Raw genomic sequence first — 22,185 nt, 5'->3', positions numbered from 1 at the left:
AGCGCAGGAAGCCTTAATTACAGCCTGAAAATAATACCCGCTTCCCCCGGGAGCCTCCCCAGCCGTTCCTGTGGGACGGGAGAAGCTGAGAGGAGCCGGGTGGGGGGAGGCTGGCGCTCCCGGGCCCGAGCGCGGGCAGCGGCGCCTCCGTGCGCGCCGGCGAGGCGGCCCCAGCACCACGGCCAGCTCCGAGCGGCCGTCGCGCCCCGACCGGCCCCGGTCCCGGGGCGGAGCGCGGCCCCGGGCAGCGGCTCAGCGACGGGGCGGCCTCGGCAGCCGCTCGGGGCCGCCGCGGGCCGGGCGAGGGCTCCCTGCCGAGCTCAGCCCCCGCGCCCGCGGGACCCGGCGCGCCCTCCGCGCCGCTCGCTCGGCCCCGAGAGGAGCCTGGCACCTGCTCGGCAACCCGGGGGCAGCGTTCGGCGCCGGGGGAATCCCCCTTCCTCCCAGGAGGGGGTCGTGAGGCGAGGGGAAGCCCTCGCCCGGGTCACGCTGCGTAGGAGGGGGCAATCCCTTCCACCGGGGGGAGGAAGGATGCCGAGGGCTCCGGTGGTCCATCCCCCGCTCCCCCATCGCTCAACATCGACCCCTACTCGCGCCGCCCCCCGCCCCAGACGGGGCGTGTACCAGCTTCCCTCCCTCCCCCGGCCCTGCCAGCGCCCGGGGCTGCCCGGCGGGCCGCGCTCCGGGGCCGCGGAGGGGCCGGCGGTGCCGGGAGGGCGGGGACGCCGGGGCTACCGGAGGTAGCGGGGCCCCCCCGCCGCCATCGCCCTCGGTCCCCGCTGACCCCTGCAGCCGCCGCGGTGGGGGATGTGGCACGTCGCGGTGCTGCTGGGGTGTAGCTTATTCCTGATGCCGCTGTTTGTCGCCGAGTTTTGAAGAGATTTATTGGCTGGCTCTTGCTAAACCACGCTTGAGTAATCCGAGCTGCTGCGCGCCGTGGTGAAGCCCGGAGGGGGGGGGAAACGTCACTCCCTCTGGCAGCGGAGAAACATTAGTCTTCCAGCCCTCAAACCACCACTACAGCGTCGGAAACTGCCGGGTCACAGCCATTTGCTTTGGAAAATTGGCGATGTTTGGTGCTAGAGATCGATTACCCTTGTAATCTTTCCCTACCCGCCACCTCCTCCTGCTTACCCCACCCCTACCCGCCCCAGACAATAGCGTCCGAGCTCCTCCGGGAAAAAAATAGAAAAGAAAGCAAGGAGAGAAAGAAAGAAAAAGAAAGAAACTGGGGGATGAATCTGACTCCAATAGGAAAAGCGTGTCTCTAGAAGTGGTGCTAATGGGAAGAGATTTCCGAGCTCCAGAGGACGATGATTTGTCACAAAGGGTAGCTGGCTCGGTGCTTTGGGCTGGAGCCGTGTAGGAGATCCTTGGAGAAGTCATTGTGCACAGAAAACCGAAGACCTGTACAAACATGCCTGTTCGCAGAGGTCATGTGGCACCACAAAATACATTTTTGGGTACAATCATACGAAAATTTGAAGGGCAAAGTAAGTTCTCGCTTTCTATCTATTTTGCTATAGTAGTTTTATTCTGCTTGTGACTAAATGGACAGCAGCTCCAGACTATTTTTAAGTTTGTAGCTTGCAAAGAAAACCCCGGAGGTAAGGGGGGGATCCCTGGCAGAAGTAGCAATGTTTTTAATCTAGAATACAGATTACCAAGTTGAATTATTGGCTAGTGGGCTTGTTTGGGTTTGGGTTTGGGGTTTTTTTTGGGAGGGGGGTTGGAGCTATCTTCCTATTTCAAGCAATAGTTTTTATTGTTGACTGTATCCATATTGTACAGCTATAGAAGTTATATCTCTTACCTTCTTCTGAACCAGTGAGATGGCTCTGAAAGCAGAATGTAGAATCTTGCTGTCTTTGCAATGTCTAAAAAATAGGCTAGATTTATTATTATGATTGTTAATACTGTTAATAATAATTGTCTTTTCAAAATAAAGCAGAACTTCAGACTTTGATTTAGAGGAAACAGAAAATATGCAGAAGAGTTATTGAAGAGGAAATACTCTCTTACCTTGTTGTCATGACTGCATTTAATATAGCTGTCAAATTTCTCTCTTTTGTTTATGTAAGTCCAAAATATCTGTCAAACCAGTGCAAATGCATCCTCAGGGAGAGTCTGTGAGATCTTTTCCAATGCAGCAGTTTACTACCTGTCGAGGAGGCTGAAGCTGAAGTGTTTTTCCTGGCCAGAATTCTGGTTTCCTATTAGCTGTAAGAAGGATCACTTGATGCTTAAAATTAATTTAATTTAGAAACAGTACTTTGATATATGTACATTGATTTAAATATTTAGCATAATTTTAGCATCAGTCTGGTGCGAACCCTTACAATTAATTCCAGTTCATATACTTCCATATTCTTAAACCCATATTAGCACATGTAATATTTATATTTTTTGAGGAAAAAAAAAAAAAGACAGTGCTAATCCTAATTTATCTATAAGCTAAGTTGGTGTTGCTACTCCAAGTTTTTATGTAGTGAAGTGTAGATTTTTTGACAGTAATAATGCACTAGCTACTAAATAGGCAAGTGATAGTGAAAGTTCAATATGATTGAAAGACAGCAGAAGTAGTAAGAATGAAATCTCCAGGTATGTTTCTGTGTTCAAAGATGGACATATTTAAAAGTTTGAAGACTTGCACTGTTTACTTGGTGTCATGTAAGAAATCTTTTATAAAGCAAGCAATTGCCTTGTGAATTTGAATAGCTAAAAATTAATGTTATTAGCAGTAAGTGTATCACAGTCACACATTTATAATTACAATGGGAATAATGTGTTAAAAAGGTAAACAGAAACAAACTAATGAGAGTTTAAAACTTTTGAACATGTCTTTGAGATGAGAGTTTGGGAAAGGAGGATGGATGGAAGCACAGAACTTCAGTGAAATTTGCAAAATGTTTCCAACATAAGAATTGTTTAACGTACACCCTTTTTTGTTTATGGGAACTTTCTTTTATTCTGTTACTTTCTAGATAGATTTATTAAAATTTAATAAATTTACTGTCATTCACCTCAATGAAAACCCCTACAGAGTAGATTGAGATGGACCTTACATCCAGGAAGCCCTTCACTTAAATAGAACCCCCTTCCTGAGGCTCTACTTTTCCTCAAAAGAAGCCACTAACTTTTCAAGGACTTTCCTGGAGTTGTGACTGACAGGATGGCACTCATCGCTTGGGCTTCAGTAAAGTCTGAAACAGACAAAATTTTGAAGTCAAAAGGAGATTTACAGAGACTTGCACAGTGCGGTTTTATTTCCTTAATAAAAGAATTATATTAATCTTTAATGTATTCTAAATTAATTGAAGTTTCTTTAAAAGTTATGGATCAAATTATCTTCATTAAATGACTGAAAATCTCTGTATTTCAGGCATTCCATGAAAAGAAGGGTTGTTCAGCATTCATCTCTGTGATCGACCCTATAAGAAATGCTGAAAGAGCACTAAAAAATGCATCACTTTCTTTTATTGCAGATAAAAAATTCATCATTGCTAATGCTAGAGTGCAGAATTGTGCTATCATCTACTGCAATGATGGGTTCTGTGAGATGACCGGGTTCTCCAGGCCAGATGTCATGCAGAAACCTTGCACCTGTGATTTCCTTCATGGGCCAGAGACCAAAAGACATCATATTGCCCAAATTGCTCAAGCCCTGCTGGGGTCAGAGGAGAGGAAAGTAGAAGTCACCTATTATCACAAAGATGGTAAAGTCTCGTTTTATTCTCAAAACTTTTTGCATGTTTGGTTAGCAGTTGATTTGGTAAAAGAGGTGTGTATGTTGTACTGGCCAGCCGCTTTGCTGGAGGTGTTGCAATTTCCCTGAAGTCCAGTGAAATACATTTGCGTGGATCAGTAAGGGAATCTGCCCTGACAGTAGTGGGTGTATGGAGTGTGTCACTGCACGCTCACTCTATCAGCTGAATGAAGCCAGCACAGTGTTTGCAACTCTGAAACAGAAGTTTTTCTCTTGGTTGGTTTAAAGATGTAAATCACTTAAAGTAATCAGCATAGAGGAAACTTACCTTGATTTAAACAGCAGTGTTTTATCACAAAGTGAAAAGTAGAAAAAAAGAGCCCATCATAAAGAAAGCATTTGCTTATAAAGAAAGGGACAAGTCTTTTTCAGAGCTGAAATATTGTGAAGTACCTGCAATTGAGCTACCGATATTGTCCTAGTATTGCCAGAGTCAAAATTTGGGTTTGCCTAGACTGTCAACCATTCCCTCTTATCCAGTAAAGAGTCAATACATGCAGAATGGCTGAATCTGCTGATACTTTTTTTCCTCTTAAGAGAAAAAACCGAATAAATATATTTGCAGATTTAAAAATGTACACACATGAGAGGTAATTATGATACATAAGAGTTATATGTAGAGTTTTGTTGTTGGTTGGGTTGTTTTTTTAATTACCCAGAGTTATTTACAGAAACACCTATCTTCCAAATGAACAAGTAATTGATAATCGTGGTGTACCTTATTTTATCTCTTGCTGTGTACACTCTTGGGAGAAGGAAAAGGAAATTCATATTCAAATGCTGAGCTTAAATTAGTTCTGGAGAAGTGCCAGTGTGTTGTTTACATCAATTGTAGAATCACATGCAATGTGCTCTCTCATTTTAAAGTCACAGAGTTCAATCCAGTTCTCAATAATTCTGTTGTTATCTTGGAGAGACTTAAGTAATATTATTTTTAGCATTGGCTGGTTTAATTCAGATAGGACTCAGGCCAACCATTCTACCCACGCTACCAATATTTAAGCATACTCTTTGTAACAGATTCTCAGTAGAGCCCTTTATTCTTAGATCTGGTTTGGTGGTCTGGAGCAGATTTCGGTTAAGATTTTTTGTGGCTGTGCCTTGGACATAGATTTCTCAGGAGGCCTGACACTGTGTGTCTTTTACACATCTACTCTGTGTTTGTGTTAACCTGGCATGTGTTAAAATAATATTGCAAAAGGAGAATGTTATTGCTAACTTACGCAGCCATCAGCCTGGAGCACTGTTTGGAGATGTGATAGTTTAAGTCCCAAAGTCTCCCAAAACATTAGGAGGGAGGAAAAGGCCTTTATAAGTACTTCTTATCTGCCAATTACCAGAGGACTAGATAGATAGATAGATAGATAGATAGATAGATAGATAGATCCTTTTCTAAGATGCTGAATTCTGAAATCATGCAACACACTATAATCTGTTTGAGACATACGAAAGAAATATTGTCCATAAAAATTGCCATGTCCTTCACAAATAGTTTTGAACATTGAGTTACAGATTATTTACTGTAAACAATCTTATGCATAAGGGTTTTCAGTAATGTCACTTCTGTAAATAGTTACTTTAATTGCCTCTATATTTTAGTTGTCTATATTTGAGCATGTGAACTGTATGATCTGCTAAATTTAAACAGGTGAATCAGGCAAAAATTGTCAAAATATAAGACAGGTCTGACACTCAAATGCATGGCTATCTGTCAGCTTGATTGTATATACAGAGTTTTTGGTTTGTTCCACATAATGTTCAATTTCTTTTCAAAATGTGATAAAGCCTTAAGTCTATGTGGTCTAATGAAATTGAAACTACCTGTATGGTGAATGTAATGAATGTTAGTAAACATGTTCTATAGTTATTATAAATAACTCAAAAATATATACCTCACTTTTCATCTTCACTTTTTCAAATTTTCAATTTTGATTTTTCATTATATAGCATATATACATGTACCTGTATATAACATAGTCTGTATATCGTGACAATATACAGAATAGTGATACATAACAAGGTTTTCCTCCAGGCTGTGAAACAAAGTAAATCTCAAGAATTTTCTAAAACTGTGAAAGTTTAGTGCCTGGTTGGTGGCTTGTTTTGCATTTGTGCTCTGAGTATGAAACTTGAGGTCAATTTCAGCAATTTTCAATTTTCAGAGGTCAATTCTAGCACAGTCAGAAATGTAACCTTCTGTGTGTGAGTAACCCAAGTTACTCCAATGAATTATCCACTACTTAAAAGTTTAATTTGACATTTTATTTCATGGCAAGCCATTGTATAATATTTAACGTAATACTAAGCATACTGAGGAGGAAGGCACCTCAAGAAGATGTGAATTGCTTAAGGTTACACTGACAGAAGGTTCTGAAGACCATATTACACACTCCTGACTAAAAGCCCAGTGAATTGCAAATAAAACCTTATTCCACATCACACTATCATTTATTCTACATGAGCCACTGATTATATTAAAAATTATTCTAATATTTTGAATTAAAGCAAATGTCAGTGGAATCACTTTTAAAGCTAATCTGTCATCAGAATTCCAGCAATGCAGATATCAGAAAGGGAATCACTCTATGAATAATGCTTTTTCTTTTTGAGTCTAAATACCACCTCATGTAATTCTAAAATGTCACAGCTTTGAAGCTCAGCTTAAAAGAAAATTCCTGCTATAGAAAAATGGTATTGCGCACACACACGGGAATTAAGATTCTGATGTTCTCTACTGGTCTATAGTCCACTTTTCTAGATGAAAGTGCAGGACCTCGAGTTTTAAACATTGTGATGATGGAAGACTGAAAGCTGCTGTTTGTTCACTGCTTTAATTTTGGTCAAATTACTCACTCAAAGATGGGACAGAAGGATGGGAAAAAATTTTGTTGCAAGTTGATATTAAAAATATGGCAATTGCTTGAATCTACACCGTCTTAAACATGATGGACAAAAGATAGAGTGGTCAAAGGAGAAAAAAATTCTAAGTATGATGGTTTTATAAATGAGTAACCTGGATGGAGCCTGTTTCCCTTTTCACTGCGCAGTGTGGGGAGGGTGCAGAGAAGCATTGAGTGTTGTGATGGCTTTGTGTAATTGTTTAGATGGCCTGGACTTGTGCGCCCAGTACTGCCTGGGCACCCAGCAGGCCCTGTCCAACCACACCAGTGCTGCCTTCACAGCAGTTTTTAACATTTGCAGCTAAAAGCCTTACTAGCTGCTCTGGAGTACTTCTATCAGAATATAGCTTACTTTTGGGTTGAATTTCTCCTCGCACTTTGTCCTTTTAGAAAGGTATTAACACAATCCAAATAATGTTCTAGTCCACTGTCCTTTTCAAGTAGTGTCACGGTAGGCAATTACACAGCTACAAAAAGAGTTAATTACTGAGAAAAATGGTTAATGGGAACAGATGGTGTCAAAACTAAAGGTCCAGATTTACAGGGTCTCATAGCACAAGTAGCTCCACAATTGTAGCAGGATGTACTCATGGGATTAAAGACACATTAAATTTCTTTTTTAATGTAAATATCCCTCTTTAAAAAGAGCGGTAGATAAATACAAGTCACAAGAAGTATTATTTTGAAACAGATTTTTTTCCAAGGATTGCCCATTAGGCATTAGCAGCTGCATAATTAAAATATTATACTCTGATATCAAAGCAGCAATGTCATAAATTCCTTACTATCTCACAATTTTTTTCCACTAATCTTATATCTATATGATCTGAATTATACTTGAAGGCAAAATATTGTTTATACAATATATCAGTTCTTATTTTAATAAAGTTATTTGTGGTGAAAATATTTGACAGCTCTTCCTTTGAGGACTCCATTTTGCCGTTTAAGTGATTATTCCATAAATCATTCTTGACAGATGTAAAATATTGCTTGAGGTGGTAAAGCTGTAAAACTTTTGAGATAAAAAGTATAATTATTTTGGAATTGAGAATGGATATATATATTAATCAGAAAGTATTGTACAACAGAATACATTTTACTTCTTATTTTATGCTTTGTGGGCAATAATGGGATATGTCTAAGCTTGCAAATGATATATATTAAAGGAAGGTAGGATCATTTAAGCTCAGCTTAAATTTAAGTTTAGCCATCAGATATTCTAAGGTTGAGTAGAGCTAAGGTAGAGTATAGGTTTGAGCAAAGATAAGATCAAGCAATTTGCAGTGTGTACAAACCACTCACCATTTACCAGTTTCAAAAAAAATTGCCACAACTGACTATAAATTAAATATATTTACATATTCAAAGCACATTTCTAAACTAATATCTTAAGGCCTTTTCAACACTTTTTTTGAGGATAGGAAAATAAAAATTGTGGGAACATGGTAACGAAATAAAACAAAAATGGTATTAAGAGTTCTTAAATGGAAAATCAGGACTTCATTTAGAAGCTCATCATCTAGACTTCAGTCAGCATAGGCATTTTACCACCTGTTTGTGTGACCCTACCAATCAATTAAAAAAAAAACTGAAAGGAAAGCTGCTTACACACGTGTGTGTCAAGTCCCCTTCGATTTGTTCTAGCGTGGGGGTCAGCAACTGCATTCTTGACCATAGTTTCAGTGCCTTATCCAGAACTCTTGAGATAGGCCAATGAATCCAATCTCTCTGATACCCTACTGGTGTAGGACTCCTTGACAAAAGGAATACTATCTGTCTGCATTTTGATGAAGAAAGTGTTTTCCCCCCCCCAAAAAAAAAACAACCTGTCAAAAAACCCTTTCTTAATGCAAGGCTTTTTTCCAGGCATTCTTAAAATACCCCTTAAATGAAATCCAGACTGTTACCAAAGGTGTTGGACTATTGGAAACAAATGAGGATATCCATTCTTGTGTCTGTAGTGCTGTGTTTCTTCTACCTTAGGCTTTAATACTTGTCAAGAAAAAAACATTCCTTGCCCCATTCAGTACTGCTGATTTTACAGCAAGGAGAAATATCAGCAGTGAGACAGTACCTCAGTGATACAAATATCTCGTTTACCCATCCCCATTCAGATACTGCTTCTATGTCTGCTCAGAACTGTGGGTCAGTTCTGATTCACATTTCATGTAGGAAATCTAATGATTATGATAAAGCACCTCTTAGATAGCCTAAGAAAGCTTATTTATAGGTCAATTTCAATCTTATTTTTCAACTCCTTGACTTTCCAATATATTTCTTTTCCTCTCTAGATAAAGATGAATTTATTTTAAATAAGGAGGGAACTTATAGAAATAGTATCTGAATAAATAGAACGACATTTAAATTGACTTCTAAATTATTCTCTTTCTCAGTGTTTAGAGTCAGAAAGGTATAAATAGATATATGTAAGTTTAATAAATAATGAAAAATAAAATTGCTGTTATTATAGGTACTGCATCTTTAACAGGAAAAAATCTTAATTTTTAAAAATCCATTCTGACAGTTTTGAGTTCCTCTGTGGCACAAATAAAAACCTGCAGGCTAGTGGTTCAGGAGTCTTTCATTTCAGTACAGTGTTAAGAGAGAACTCCTTTTACACTGGACTTCCATAGGATAATTTAATGTCAGGATTCAGAATGTCACAGGGGCAATTTACACCAATCAAGGGGCCCAAATTTCCCTACTCTAAGCTAAAAAGAAAAAAATTATTGCAGATTTTCAAAAAGTATGTTGTAGCAGTAAGAAAGGTGATACACTCTAGAGTGAAATGGCAATATAAGGTTATGATGTGATACACATCCTCAAAAGAGCTTCATTTTTTAATTAGGCATTGCTGACAAAATTTTTTTATCTGCTTTGAATATGGTCCCTTTAGTTGTAGTGAAAGCTATTTTGATTTTGGGTTATGAGACAAAAAGAACAGATGCTGTCAGTCTATTTTTGGTGTCGTTTCACATGATTTATTGTGTCTTCTTTCCATCTTTATCGTGCATCCTTTCTAATGTTACATTATGATAAGAGAGTTATTGCATACTCCTAATTTACGTTATTGATTGGTTCTTTCCCTTCTCCACCAAATTGGCCCATATATCAAAAAGAGATGATGAGAGTAAATCAGACATCATACCTTACAGTAGACACAGAGGAAGAGCCACTGCTTTTCTAATAGCAGTCTTTTGCATATTTGATATGAAACAAACATCAAAACATGGCACTTCAAGTAACACCAGTGTTGACGTGAGTGCTGTTCCCTCTGATTCCAAGCAATGGGAAGAGGACAGTGGTGTGGGTTAAATTTTATGTTAGTGCTTTCAAGACCAGTTTTAAAGTGTTTCCTACATGCTTGACTTAGTGTATGAGTCAGTCTGTGTGCTAGGCAGTCCACGCTCTTCCAAGCTAAGTATGGAAAAAACTTAATCAGGCAGTATAGGATTCAGAGTAGCAAGACAGAGCTGACTATGGAAATTGCTAATTGACTGTGGAAACTGCATATCTCAAAAGCAATCAGAACTGTAGCTGTGAACCTCAATCCAGGCAGAGCGGATAAATGACAATGACAGTAAGGTATTGTGGCTCTATAGTTACTTACTCGTTTCACATTGTCTGCAGCTCTGAAAGTTCACATCTCTGAGGTGGGAGCTATTTGCCTTATGATTTTGTACTGCTTGAACTTTTTAGTCTAGTATACTGGGATTTTTTTTAAAGGCAATAGCATGCATATTTGAATAATTTCTTGGAAATTAAACTAGAATTTCATTTTGAAAGCAGAATTATAGCCATAACTAGTCACAAAATGCAATTTTAAGCTTCCTCACCAATTTTCTCAATATAGCCTTTTAATTTCTCATTTTGTTAATTCTTTAATACTGAAATCATAGTGAAGTCTCATTGGGAAAGATCACCACAAAGAATATCCTAATTCAATCTGAGAAAAAATTTGAGTAAACACTGTAAAGGGAAGGTCTTGTCTTTTTTTTTGTTTCATTAACTGGATTCCAATTATAGATCTAATTATACCTAGTTTTGATACTGACTTCAATTATAGCAATGAAGTGTTATCCACACAAAGAACATATTCTGGCTTATTTGTTAACAAAGAGCCATCATATCACAAAAACCTAAAGATGGTATTTAAGTGTCCACATTATTAACTATTTCATTGCTGATAGTGAGTGGAAACGACCAGAAGAAAGCTTAGGCCAGAAATCACAACTGCCTTCAGTACTTGGCTACATGGTGAAATATCTTGCTTTCCTGTCCTTGTTCCTCCATAATAACACATTACCTCATTTAAACCTCTGATTTGCCAATTTAGACTGCAATGGAAACAGAAGGTCTTGCCTAAACAGTCAGTTCGGAGAAACTTAACAAGAATTTACTTTAAATTCTTGGAAATTAGGTTTTATCACAACATCTTAATACCAATCCTTGACAGTACCAGCTTGTGAAATCTTGGCCTTTTTTAGAGCAAATACACAGGACTATTTGGCAACTGGTTATTCCTGTGGCCAGAAACATACCTAAAGGCCTGAGAGCAAGATATCAATGCCTACTGACAGAGGAATTAGCTTGCACACCAACAGCTTTTATAGAATTAAATTGCTAAGTTTAGTTTTTGTAACACTGAGAAATCCTGATCTTTAGGTTGTAGCACAGCTTGTACAGTATACCTTTGCTAACTAGTATTAGCTGAATCTCTATCGCTGCATAAAAAGAGAACAAATTATGAAAGAAACATGCAAATCACAGAGAAAACTTTCCTCTATTTTTATCCACAGGTTAGACAGGCAGAGACAACTTCAGAACAAGGATGTATTAGGGGGTTTTGTCTTTGTCTTGTACCTAGGCTACTTGAAAACTGTTAATCATCATGTAAATGTGCTTCATCACTAACATGCATGTGCTAAAGCACTTACTCCCAGATGTTGTCAGACTTTGGAATTTGTAACCTTTTGAGATTATTTCTTAGAGCATTCTTTGCTGATTTTCATTCAAATCAATGCAAGTGGATCTCTGAAAATAGCTTGCATATTTCCTCCTTTCAAAACTAATTTATGTCAATCTGCTTTACTCCTTCCTCTCTGGAAAAAAATGCCAAATAATCTCATTAGTATTTTGCATGTTTATGGCATTTCTTTTTATACTTTCAAAAGAACATGAAACTCAGTAGTCCATAAATCCTATTTTCATGGCAGTTAAGGTAAAATACTGTTGCAATTCTGTCTACTTGCTAAAAAAGTGTCAAGAAGGAAAGAAAGAAAGAACCTAAAGTCCATGCCATTTTAAATAATCACAATAAAAGAAAGGAAAATGTGCTCCATTTTTTTCTTATTTAAGTGCCCAGTGTTATTTTTGCTTGATAAAATATATCAGGAATCAACTTAACACTGAAGTCTTTCCCACTAAAAGAACGACTCTTCCCAGAAGGACTATTTCTGGGGTCATGGACAACATAACCATATTATGTGAGAGAGTCATAGCAGCCTTGAAGTACAAAACCAGGTATCTAAAAATCAGCATCTGAGCCTTCTCTGTGGATTAACAGAGCAGCTCAGTAACTAGTGAAAGCCTATGTATAGTGTCAATCCTGAGCCAGCTCATGCTGGGTCGCTGTTCAGAGCATCCTTTGCAGAACATCCTTAGCCTTTCTATAAGTTACACTGATTGTTTATAGCAACAAAAATATGGGCACCTAATGCACAGCAGCATATTTAGTGTTTTACCCACAGAGTTTTAAAGAAAAGTTTTGTAGTCTTTTGAGATAAAGAAGAGTTTGAGTACTGTTTGTGGATGACCAAAAACCTGTAATAAAACCTTGTTCCTTTTTATCCTGAAACTTGCAAATCCCTTCTCGTGTCAGGATTAGAAGTAGCATCTAAGGACCACTCCCAAATGCCTAAAAAGTTAATTAAAAACTACTCACTTCTGCTGCAGCTACAAGCAGAATTAGTGTCTGATTTGTGTGATGTTTGTAGATCAGGAGCTGGATGTGGGTGGCTTCCCCCTCCTGTGCTCACAGTTATTTAAAGAGTGGAAAAGAGGAAGGAATGCATGGCTCACAGACCACTCTTCTTCCTAGCTGATGGGTAGGCAAGGCTACCGCACAGATCTATTTACATTCATTTTTGATTGTCTTTTGACCTCATTTGTAAAAAAGCAGATCCTGCAGTAGCAGAATTACCAGTAGCATCATTGTCTCTGCAGAACTCGACATATGCAATTATTAGCCAGACAAATGCACTGTGTGTGGCTGCTTGAATTTCAGACGTAATCTCTTTAACATTTGAATGTGCAAGAGCATTTGTCCCTGCTTCATGGGAATTGATTGAATTATTTCCCTTTTAAATAAAATTTAATTCTTAATCCCTTTTCACCTTAGGATAATTTTTCTGCAAATAAAAAAATAAAGGACTTTATTTCCACGTTCTGTGGAATATCTGAAGAAAGATGCAAACTTTTTTTTTTTTTTTAAATTATGGAGAAGCAAATCTACACATTTAATCTAGAGTATTACCTAGAAAATAGATTATCTAAGTGTTGAAGCGGGGAAGGGGGGGGTCCCCGTAGATCCCACCAGCACTAAAATATCAGATTTAACTAAGTTATCATAGCTATGAAGAGCATCCTGAGGTTGAGTTATTGCAAGAGAAATTAGTGACCTGAAGTTTTACATGTAAAATCAAATTAAGGAGTTGATTTCCAATTATATGTATATATTATATGTTATGAAAGTGCATTTCTCCTTCCAGAAAGTTTAAGAACCACTTTGAGGAGCTCCAAAATTACTTCCTACCCATCACAGAACGCAAACTGATATCCTATAGTTCACAACACTTTTCTTATTAAATAAATAATAAAGCACTTTTCTTATTAAATACATTCAATCACAGGAAGTTTGAACTAAATAGCAAATTAGAGGGGCTCCTGGTGAGCTGATTGACTAATGCACTGAGTTTTTTACCTCAAAAGATGTATTATTCTGGAAAAGCTCACAGTTCCCAAACATCCTTCTCTACTGCATTTTCGTACTATCCTCTTTTCTTTTCCAGCACAGTACACCAAAGTTGCATTGTAGCATTTCCCAGTGTACATAAGAACACCACAAAAAAATCTCCAACATGATCAAGTCTAAAAAATGGATAACAGAGTGTTGAATATAAAATTATATTACAGGGGATAGTTCTGTAAAACTACATTTAGTAGGAATTGTACTTAACAGGGATTATTCTGATGAGCATCTCAGACCACAGGTCAGGTCCAGGACGACACGGTAGTAATGCAGTTGTGTACGTGTCTCTCTCCTGTCATCATAAACAATAATTTCCAGAGAAATGACTTCTTGTCTTACAGAGGTCACACATGACCCTGATGTGCCAGAATGGGGTTAGAGACAGTTGTGGCAGAAGTGCCCAAAGTAAATGGCAAAAGTGTCCAAACTGTTTCCTTCTCTTGACATAGGATTAAAGGAACATAAAAGAACACAAAGGTAGGATTCAACTCTTGTGTCAGCTTCAGCCCACAGCCTTTACAAATTTTATATAGAAAACAGAGCTGCCAAATAAATGACAAAGAAAGTATACAGGAGGCATGGTTAAGAAAGTTCAGTGGCTGCTAAACTCATGCTTTTTTCAAACAGAAAAAAAATATCATTTGCCAGTCTCACATTGAACTTTGTTGTGGTATTTGTAGCACTTACTCAGGTGCTACCACTGGTCAGTCATAAAGAGTCTGTTCATCAATATTCCAAAAAAGCAAAACTTAACTGAGTATTATTTGTGTTTATCTGGTGCTGCATGTATTATGCAACAAATGGGGCTTTATTTCCTCCTCAAAATAAAAAAACTTCCACTTTTGAAACTTATAAAGAACTGAAATTTCATCAGACTCTGGCTTGATTCATTTTTTTAGGTGCCCATAAGGGATTATGATCTTCATGATCCTGAATACTTTTGAGAGCTACATAGTTACCAATGGAATAAAAAAGACATTTCTGCAGGATATAATATATCTTGATTAGATTCAACTAGCATATCTCTAAAATTTATTATTAACTAGGGATATCCTCATGACCTAGTTTATATTGTAACTTACTCCTCTTCACCCTTTGTTTGTATCTTGTTTTTTAGAAACTGGGACAACCTATATAACAAGTAATGCTTTGTTTCACATGGGAATCATTAAATAGCAATCACTCAGATGTATTTGCTTTCAGAAAGCATTCTGTTAGCATAGCACATAATCTAATATATAGCATTTTACCATTCCAGTATAGCAAAGAATCCTTTTCTTAGATTGGTCTTTTATAACCATTGTATTTTCATAGAATCCAGAAGCATTTAGGTCAGGAGGAAAACTGGGAGGCCATCCAGTCCAGTCTTCTGCCAAAAGCAGGAGCAACACAGAATTCAGAGTAAGTTGCTTAGGACTTGTCCAATTGTATTCCAAGATGGTGCTTCTCTAGGCAATCTCTTCCAATACCCTCATATTGAAACTGTTTTTTCTTTATACCAATTTAAAGCATCATCTATCATTCTTTTGCCATGATCTTCAATAGAAGACCTGCCTCCATCTCCTGGTAATTTCCTCACACCTACTGAAAGACTGTTATTAAGTCACTTGGAGCTGTCTCTACTCCAGGCTCACAGCCAAAGCCAATTTCCTCAATCACTCCTCAAAGGACATGAGCACCAAGTCCACATCCATCTTGGTGGCCTCTGCTAGCCTCATTCAAGTTTATCAGAATTTCTCTTGTATTAGGGTTCCAAAGTTGGATTCACTCTTCCTGGTAGGGTCAACTGAGCACTGAGTAAAGGGGGAGTATCACTGTCCTCAGTCTACTGGCAAAGCTCCTGATGATACAACACAGTATGTTTTATTCTGGACACAGCTGGACTCAAATTTCGCAACACATCACTGCCTGAGTCCTTTTTCAGGACCTCAAGATTCAAACCTTTCCCAGACTGAGGCAGTGAATGTTTAATGTGGGTGCTTATATTATACTGTCATCTATGCTACTTTTATGACTTATTCTTCAGTGGTTCAGTATGATGTCAAGTTTTAGACATTGAATTTTACATAACTTAGATACACTTATTCATGCACTAGGAAATAATTTTATATCACACATACAAGATGGTTGAAATTACAACCTAGGTATTTTTTGATGGAACACCTTTTCTGAATATCATTACTGATGTGCCACATGGTACAAATTCCATGTTGCTACACATTTTATTATGAAGAAATCAGTGTTTACCTGTAATAGAGATCAATTCACCTGGCTATTAGGCAGCTGCCTGGTGTTATTTTGATAGACTTTTCATGCAAAAGTGTTTGAGTTTAGAAGAAAAAAAATCCTAATGCTTATTTTACTGTGGATTACAATCACAGTGTGTTGAATTCTTTCAGTGACTTTCAGTAGAGAGGTACCATTACTGAAAAATTATCTCAAAAGAAAAAGTTTATTGCTAATATTTCCTTAGCCAGGTCATGCAAAAGACAACATTTTCTCCTCCATTTCTCTTCAGCCATTTTAAATTTTATATTTCCTTCTAAAAATTATAGATTTATCCTATACACTTTCTTCCAGGTTAGTGACTAGGGGAGATAGAATTCTGTTTTCTTCAAGGGTTAATACCTAAGGGTTTTCCTTTAGGACAATGCCAACTCCCCTTCCCCTACCCTGTGGAACACCACAATCAGTGTGGAAGTGTGCTACCTCCCACCAGGAGCTCAGCACATCTGCCTGCGGGCACTGATTGCAGTCAGCATCCTGCTGGAGCCAGCCCCTCACGCAGACACAGCAGCATCAGGAATCCTGCACCTTGTGTGCCACTGCAGTGACATCAGACCCGTGGGTTTAAGCAGTACCACTTCAAATACCCATCATTTAGGGATGTGGTTCCATGTGAGGATATTAAAAAAGATAACTGAGACATAATCCCACTGATTTAAGACACCCCAGCTGGGGGGTCTGACAGCCTATTCCAATTTGCAGCCCATTTAATATTTTCTCTCAGTTCTTTATCTATAGACAAGGACTGTTAAACAAGCACAAGGTGACAAAGCATATTTAATGAATATTATTAAGATGAGTTCAACAGCTGCATGAAGGTGTTGATAAGCTTAATTAAATATACTTCCACTGACTAAACCAATATTTTTAATTTTATTATTGAAATAATTTCTCTCCATATTGCATGCATATTTAACACTTACAGATCTTTCTGTTTCATGCTGGATTTTATTTTTAATCATCCTCATGTTTTGTTTTAAAGTTCATAGTTAAAACTTGCTTTATTGACTGCCTAAAAGGAACTTCCATTTACTCTCTGGCCATGTGACAGATAAAAATATTTCGAGGGTGTACAACAGCAGTTCCTGGCATTACATTAGACATGCTGGTTGCCCCTACATCAGTTAATTTGATGATGCAGAAGAGAACATATCTATCATATGCATTGAAATACAGTATTATGCAAGTATTTTTTAATTTGTAACATTTTATTTGTGTGTTTTTATTTCAGCTCAGATGCCAGGCCATTTCTATGTCGAAGGTAGTCAGTGAGAGATTCACACACTGAGATTTTAATTGTACCCATTTCTGCATGCAACATATATAGTACAGTGCTCAGGGTAGCAGCTTGTATGTGCTTTATTTCTGCATAGGATTAATTTGGTGAGCATAGTACTGGGACATGTGTCTTATTTTTAATTTAAAGGAATGCAGTTATACAAATCATTTCTCATTCTTGGACTGGACCAAATATTCCCTGTCAGATTGCCCATGACAAGCTGATTGCAAATGTTGACTTGTTTTTGTCAAGAACGGTTAAAGATAGCTGGCCCTACAAGGCTCGAGTAAGGTCAGAATGTGAGCAAGCGCCAAAACGATGGCTTTTCTAGCCTTGTTTCTGATACTGTGCTTTGCAGAGAAACACAGTTATCTTTATTACAAAATTACTTTCCCTTGATTAACATAACTTTCAAAATTGTGTTTACATACCATTTATTTATGGTCTTTATCTAAAACAAAAGAATTGTAAACCAAATGTCCCAAAAAAGTTACATTCAATTTCTAAGGTTTTTGAATAACTGAAAAGCTTTTATGTTTTTATCTGGGTTTGAAATGTTTGAAAACATTAAAGAGTTACATATTTGATAAAGGCTTTAGACATACATGCTTTTTTGTGACTTAGTTGAACACTTTTTTTGATGATCAGCAAGTCATTTTATTTTAGACACACAATATATTATAATGTACAGTTTGCAAGCAATTATGAGAGCAAAATAACATGCAAGTATTTTAAAACTAAAGTATTTTCCTACTAACTTCAGCTCTGTTCTTTAGGGTTATTGCATATTGCATTCTTTAAAGTTACATTTTTTTATCCTGGTATCCAGAATAATCATAAGAGATTTTAGAGACCAGGTCAGTGAGTTAAGTCACTCAGCCCAGGTCTATTTGCTGGGAAAAAATAGGGTCTTATTTTAAAGTGTTAATGCTAAATAGAAACCTTTTGTGAGTACAGGACTGACAGTTCCATTAAGTCTACCTAACCAGCCTTTCTGAATTGCAGCAAAAAGGGTAAGCAGAACCTCTGGCTAAAGAAGTATCTTGCCTCACCTTAAAATGCTTTTTCCAAATCCTGCAATGGTAAATTCAGCTTTCCTTTTGGTATTTTAGGGACCTTCATACACATTTTTGTTGGAGTTTGATATTGTTTTACATTTTGTGAGAATAAAATATGGGTACTGTGATGCTGAACTGAGATCAGCAATCAAAGTTAACATTCTACCTCTAGATATTATCTGTAAAGGAAACCTTCCAAAACAGATGGAAGAATTGTAAAGAAAGTTCATTATTACCTGTCAGGGACATATCATCTATATATTGCAGATGAAAAAAAAATACTAAAAAAAAGGCAAAAAAAAAAACCTACCCAAAAACAAAATGAAAGGTTTTTAAGTCTGTTTGTTCTGTACTACCAATACTTTCAGCAAATTAGTAATGTTATTATGTAACAGCAGAGTAGAAAGGAAAATTTTGCTAGGATTGAATCAAGTTTAAATCTGTTTTAGTTTAGCCAAGTGTATCAACCTTCAATCAGTGATGGTCACATCAAAACTATTTTGATAAACTTTAGGGTCTCAGGGCTACAATCCTAGAGTGATTGAGAAGTTTAAGCAAGTGAGAGAAAAGTGTGTAAAAACCTGATGAAGAATTTTCCTGTTAGTTCCATGCATAAAGCTCATTTCACCTTTAACATTACTATAACTTTCAGTAGGGAGGGAGAAGAAGGGAAATGTGAATTCTCCAGAGTACCTAGAATTACCAGTTGGCACTTACCAAGAATCACACTGCCTTTCTTTACAAAGGTGCCCACAGTTTTAACCCTGTAAATTTGTTCAAATTATTATGTATCTTCCCCTTTCCTTCAGATTCTCAAGAAAATTTTATTGATTTAGCTCTTTGTGAGCATTTTGATTATTTATTGGGTATGAAAATAATGGCTGCATTTAGTCCCTATATAAGAACTTTTCTGAAAATATAGTCTGAGCTACAAATTTAGGAAAGTGATAACTCTGATTTGTGTAAGAGCTCACTGATTTTTTTTTCTCATTATGTCATAGAGGATCTATCTTCTGCAATTGTAAAATTTAGCAAGAATATACTGCATCTGGTAATATCTTCAAACAATAATATAGAATAATAATATATATCGATATATATATATATAGATATATATATTAAAATAATATAGAAGTACTATTGATATATTTTTCATTGTTTCTACTCATTCTTACTTGCATTTATTTTTCATGTTACCTCTAAAATAAATATCAGAGTATGATGAAACACAGAAGGGACAAATTACAAACTCAATGCTTTTCCACAACTTTTTTCTTCAGAGCAGCTAGCAAAATCCAACACTGAATATTCATTGGTTTTGGTATCAATGTTGATTTTTAGCTTTAATACAGTTTATGGGAAGTAAATAGCTTCATATATATTTACTATGGTGGTTATAATCACTCATATAATTGGATTCCTAACACAGTTTACCAAAAATATAATCAATATTACACATGAAATTGGCTTGGCTCTGTATTAAAGTGAAAAAGCCAAATAGAAAGCTTGATGAATCCCTTGACTTGGTGCCCTGTCAGACGTCAGGAGTTAGGATCCTCTGGAGAAGATGTTTATTACAGGCCACTCAAAAAGGAAAGAAAGCAAACTGAGGTTCCCTAAGAAATATATAAGCACGATAAGAAAACTTGTGCATAAATTACTGTATAAGAGGGCATGAAATATTTTGGTTCTTGGCCAAACTGGGGAATAAACATAACAGAAATAATTTCTTTCAAGCTCTTCCCTAATAACTTCTCAAGTCATGATTCAACTAAATCATTTTTGCAAATGCTGAATTTCTCTGTGAAAGCTTGGAAGCTTAAGTAAGTATTATTGCACCACACAGAGAAGGTTGCAATATCTACTAAGCCCAAAAGCTTGGCTTCAAACTGCCAAAACAAGAATTGAATATGAATAAAATATTAAAAATTTAGGATGAAAGCTTTTACTTAAACTTTGATCTTTTGGGCAGGACAAAAAAAAACAAACAATGGAGAAAGATGGACATATGTATAATTAAAATATCACTTTAATTTCATTAAGTATTAATGAAAAAATGTGACTAGTCCCATTGTATGTCTCATTAATATCAACAATTAATAAGGCTTTATGAAATGTGCAAAGAGGAGTATAAATAACTCAAACACTGATCCCAAACATCCAATAATTAAAAAAACATGGGCGTAGAGATCCTTTAACAAAAAATTCTTTAAAAGTCTCAAGTCTAAAATTTATACTAATTTTAAAATCGGAAATGTCGAGATCCTTACAATCTACATTCTATTCTTAAAATGTTCACTCTAAAGCAATTGAAGCATTTTTGTGAGTGACAGATGAAAACTGGAAAAAAAGCTTCTGACCTGAAATGTTTAGCATCAGATTCTCTGAATCCAATGAATTATAATAGCTGATACATAATTAGAGATAAAATTTACATTTCTTATTTTTTGTTTTTACACATAATATATTTTCATATGATTTTTAATATATCTTATAGAGAATATTAAAAGTACTTATAAAGTAGGTCTATGATACACTTACTGTAAGATCCTGTGCTATCCTTTGGATTACATAGAAACCAAGGAAAAAAATCTATGGTGCTTTCATCATTTAATACATATATTTATAAATGGGGCAAACAAAAACTATTATTTACATACCCATCATTATTTTATTAAATAATTCTAAAACATTTATAACTACTTTTTGAAAATTTTAGAAAACTGAAATATCTGCTTATTTTACCAGAGACACCATGCTGGTTTTATAATTCCTCAATGTCTAGGCCAATTTCTTTAAATTTCTGCTTATCCAAGTGAAGGTACTGATACCTAATATTTCTAAAGGTATTGTTTGTGCTGCAAACAGCAGACCAGTTTCCAACTACCTTTTTTAGTTCCCTGTCTCTGCTTAATGCTCTCCTCTCAAACACAACACTAATTTTTGTCATTTGTTTAGTTGCATTTTGGTTTAATCCAGACAGAAAAACAAGAATTTCCTAATTGTAAAGCCATACAGGCTAGCACAGGGTAAATAGGTATTTGATAGTTTCATGGGAAACTGGATTACAATTCCCCTCATTAAACTAGTTTTTGCTGTGTAAAGCACTGTTTCTGCCACTGCCCCTGAACTCTATGCTCCCAGGCAGAATATACATTATTCTACAAGGGAAACATCATCTCAGGACAAATCTCTGACCTTTTAACAAATACTGAAGACATCAATTGGTCATTGCAGAGCTTTACGAATGAGTGCAAAAACAGAACAGGTCAAGACCAACAATGAAGTCACGATCAGCAGTAGTACTTATTTCAAGGTTATATACAGAAACCAAAGATTGAGCACATATTCCTATGGAGAAGCTTTTCATCAGAATTTACAAGAACAGTCATTTTTTGGAAAACATTTAACAGCCAATATTTGTAGATGTCCAAAATTTCAGAAAATTTCGGAAAATACATTTTTTCACTAACAACTACTACAAGGTAAACTGTAGTTCCAAATACAAAGTTCTTTAGAAAGTACTTATCCATTATGCCTTAAACTATTTCACTGAATAAAAGCATTCCATGCCATACTTAGGCAAATAAGCAGGTGGTGGAAGTTGAGCAGACAGCAGATTAAGAACAAGATCTGTATGAAGCATCCAGATACTTCAGGGACGAGGGCAAAATTTAAGTAGGTACCCATATACATGTTAATTGATTTTCCAGTCTTCCACTCATGTAAAATGAGTAGATGGAAAATTCAGGAATCTTTATCCTTTGTATCCTTATGCAAGAGTTGGTGGATGGTATTACAAGCTTTCCTATTTATCAACACAGTGCTACACGTTTTACCAGTTTCAAAGATGGCAGGACTTTTAC

At 36.8% G+C, this 22,185-nt stretch overlaps 1 protein-coding gene and 1 long non-coding RNA gene across 6 annotated transcripts in view; one reads left to right on the top strand and one right to left on the bottom strand.

Moving 5' to 3' along the window:
• Window positions 1-22,185, bottom strand: part of LOC110469642 (uncharacterized) — a 243,411-nt gene that overhangs the window by 208,338 nt on the left and 12,888 nt on the right. The window contains exons 3-4 of one of the 2 annotated variants that reach the window (XR_002465282.3): window positions 2,023-2,161; window positions 1,814-1,838 (exon numbers count right to left, since the gene is read on the bottom strand). This is a non-coding gene — a long non-coding RNA (uncharacterized LOC110469642). Of the gene's footprint in view, window positions 1-1,632; window positions 2,162-22,185 lie in introns of those variants that run through there. The other variant, XR_013340365.1, reaches the window with a different exon arrangement.
• The window catches only part of KCNH7 (potassium voltage-gated channel subfamily H member 7), a 210,072-nt gene continuing 188,602 nt past the window's right edge, over window positions 716-22,185 (top strand). For all 4 annotated transcript variants that reach the window (XM_077784999.1, XM_077784997.1, XM_077784998.1 and 1 more), the window contains exons 1-2: window positions 716-1,493; window positions 3,486-3,716. In XM_077784999.1, the coding sequence (XP_077641125.1) occupies window positions 1,418-1,493; window positions 3,486-3,716 (307 nt within the window). In that variant the 5' untranslated portion in view covers window positions 716-1,417. The remainder of the gene's footprint in view (window positions 1,494-3,485; window positions 3,717-22,185) is intronic.

This window comes from Lonchura striata, chromosome 8 (genome assembly GCF_046129695.1).
Source record: "Lonchura striata isolate bLonStr1 chromosome 8, bLonStr1.mat, whole genome shotgun sequence".
Classification (NCBI taxonomy): Eukaryota; Metazoa; Chordata; class Aves; order Passeriformes; family Estrildidae; genus Lonchura; species Lonchura striata.
This window is presented reverse-complemented; position numbering and strand designations above follow the sequence as displayed.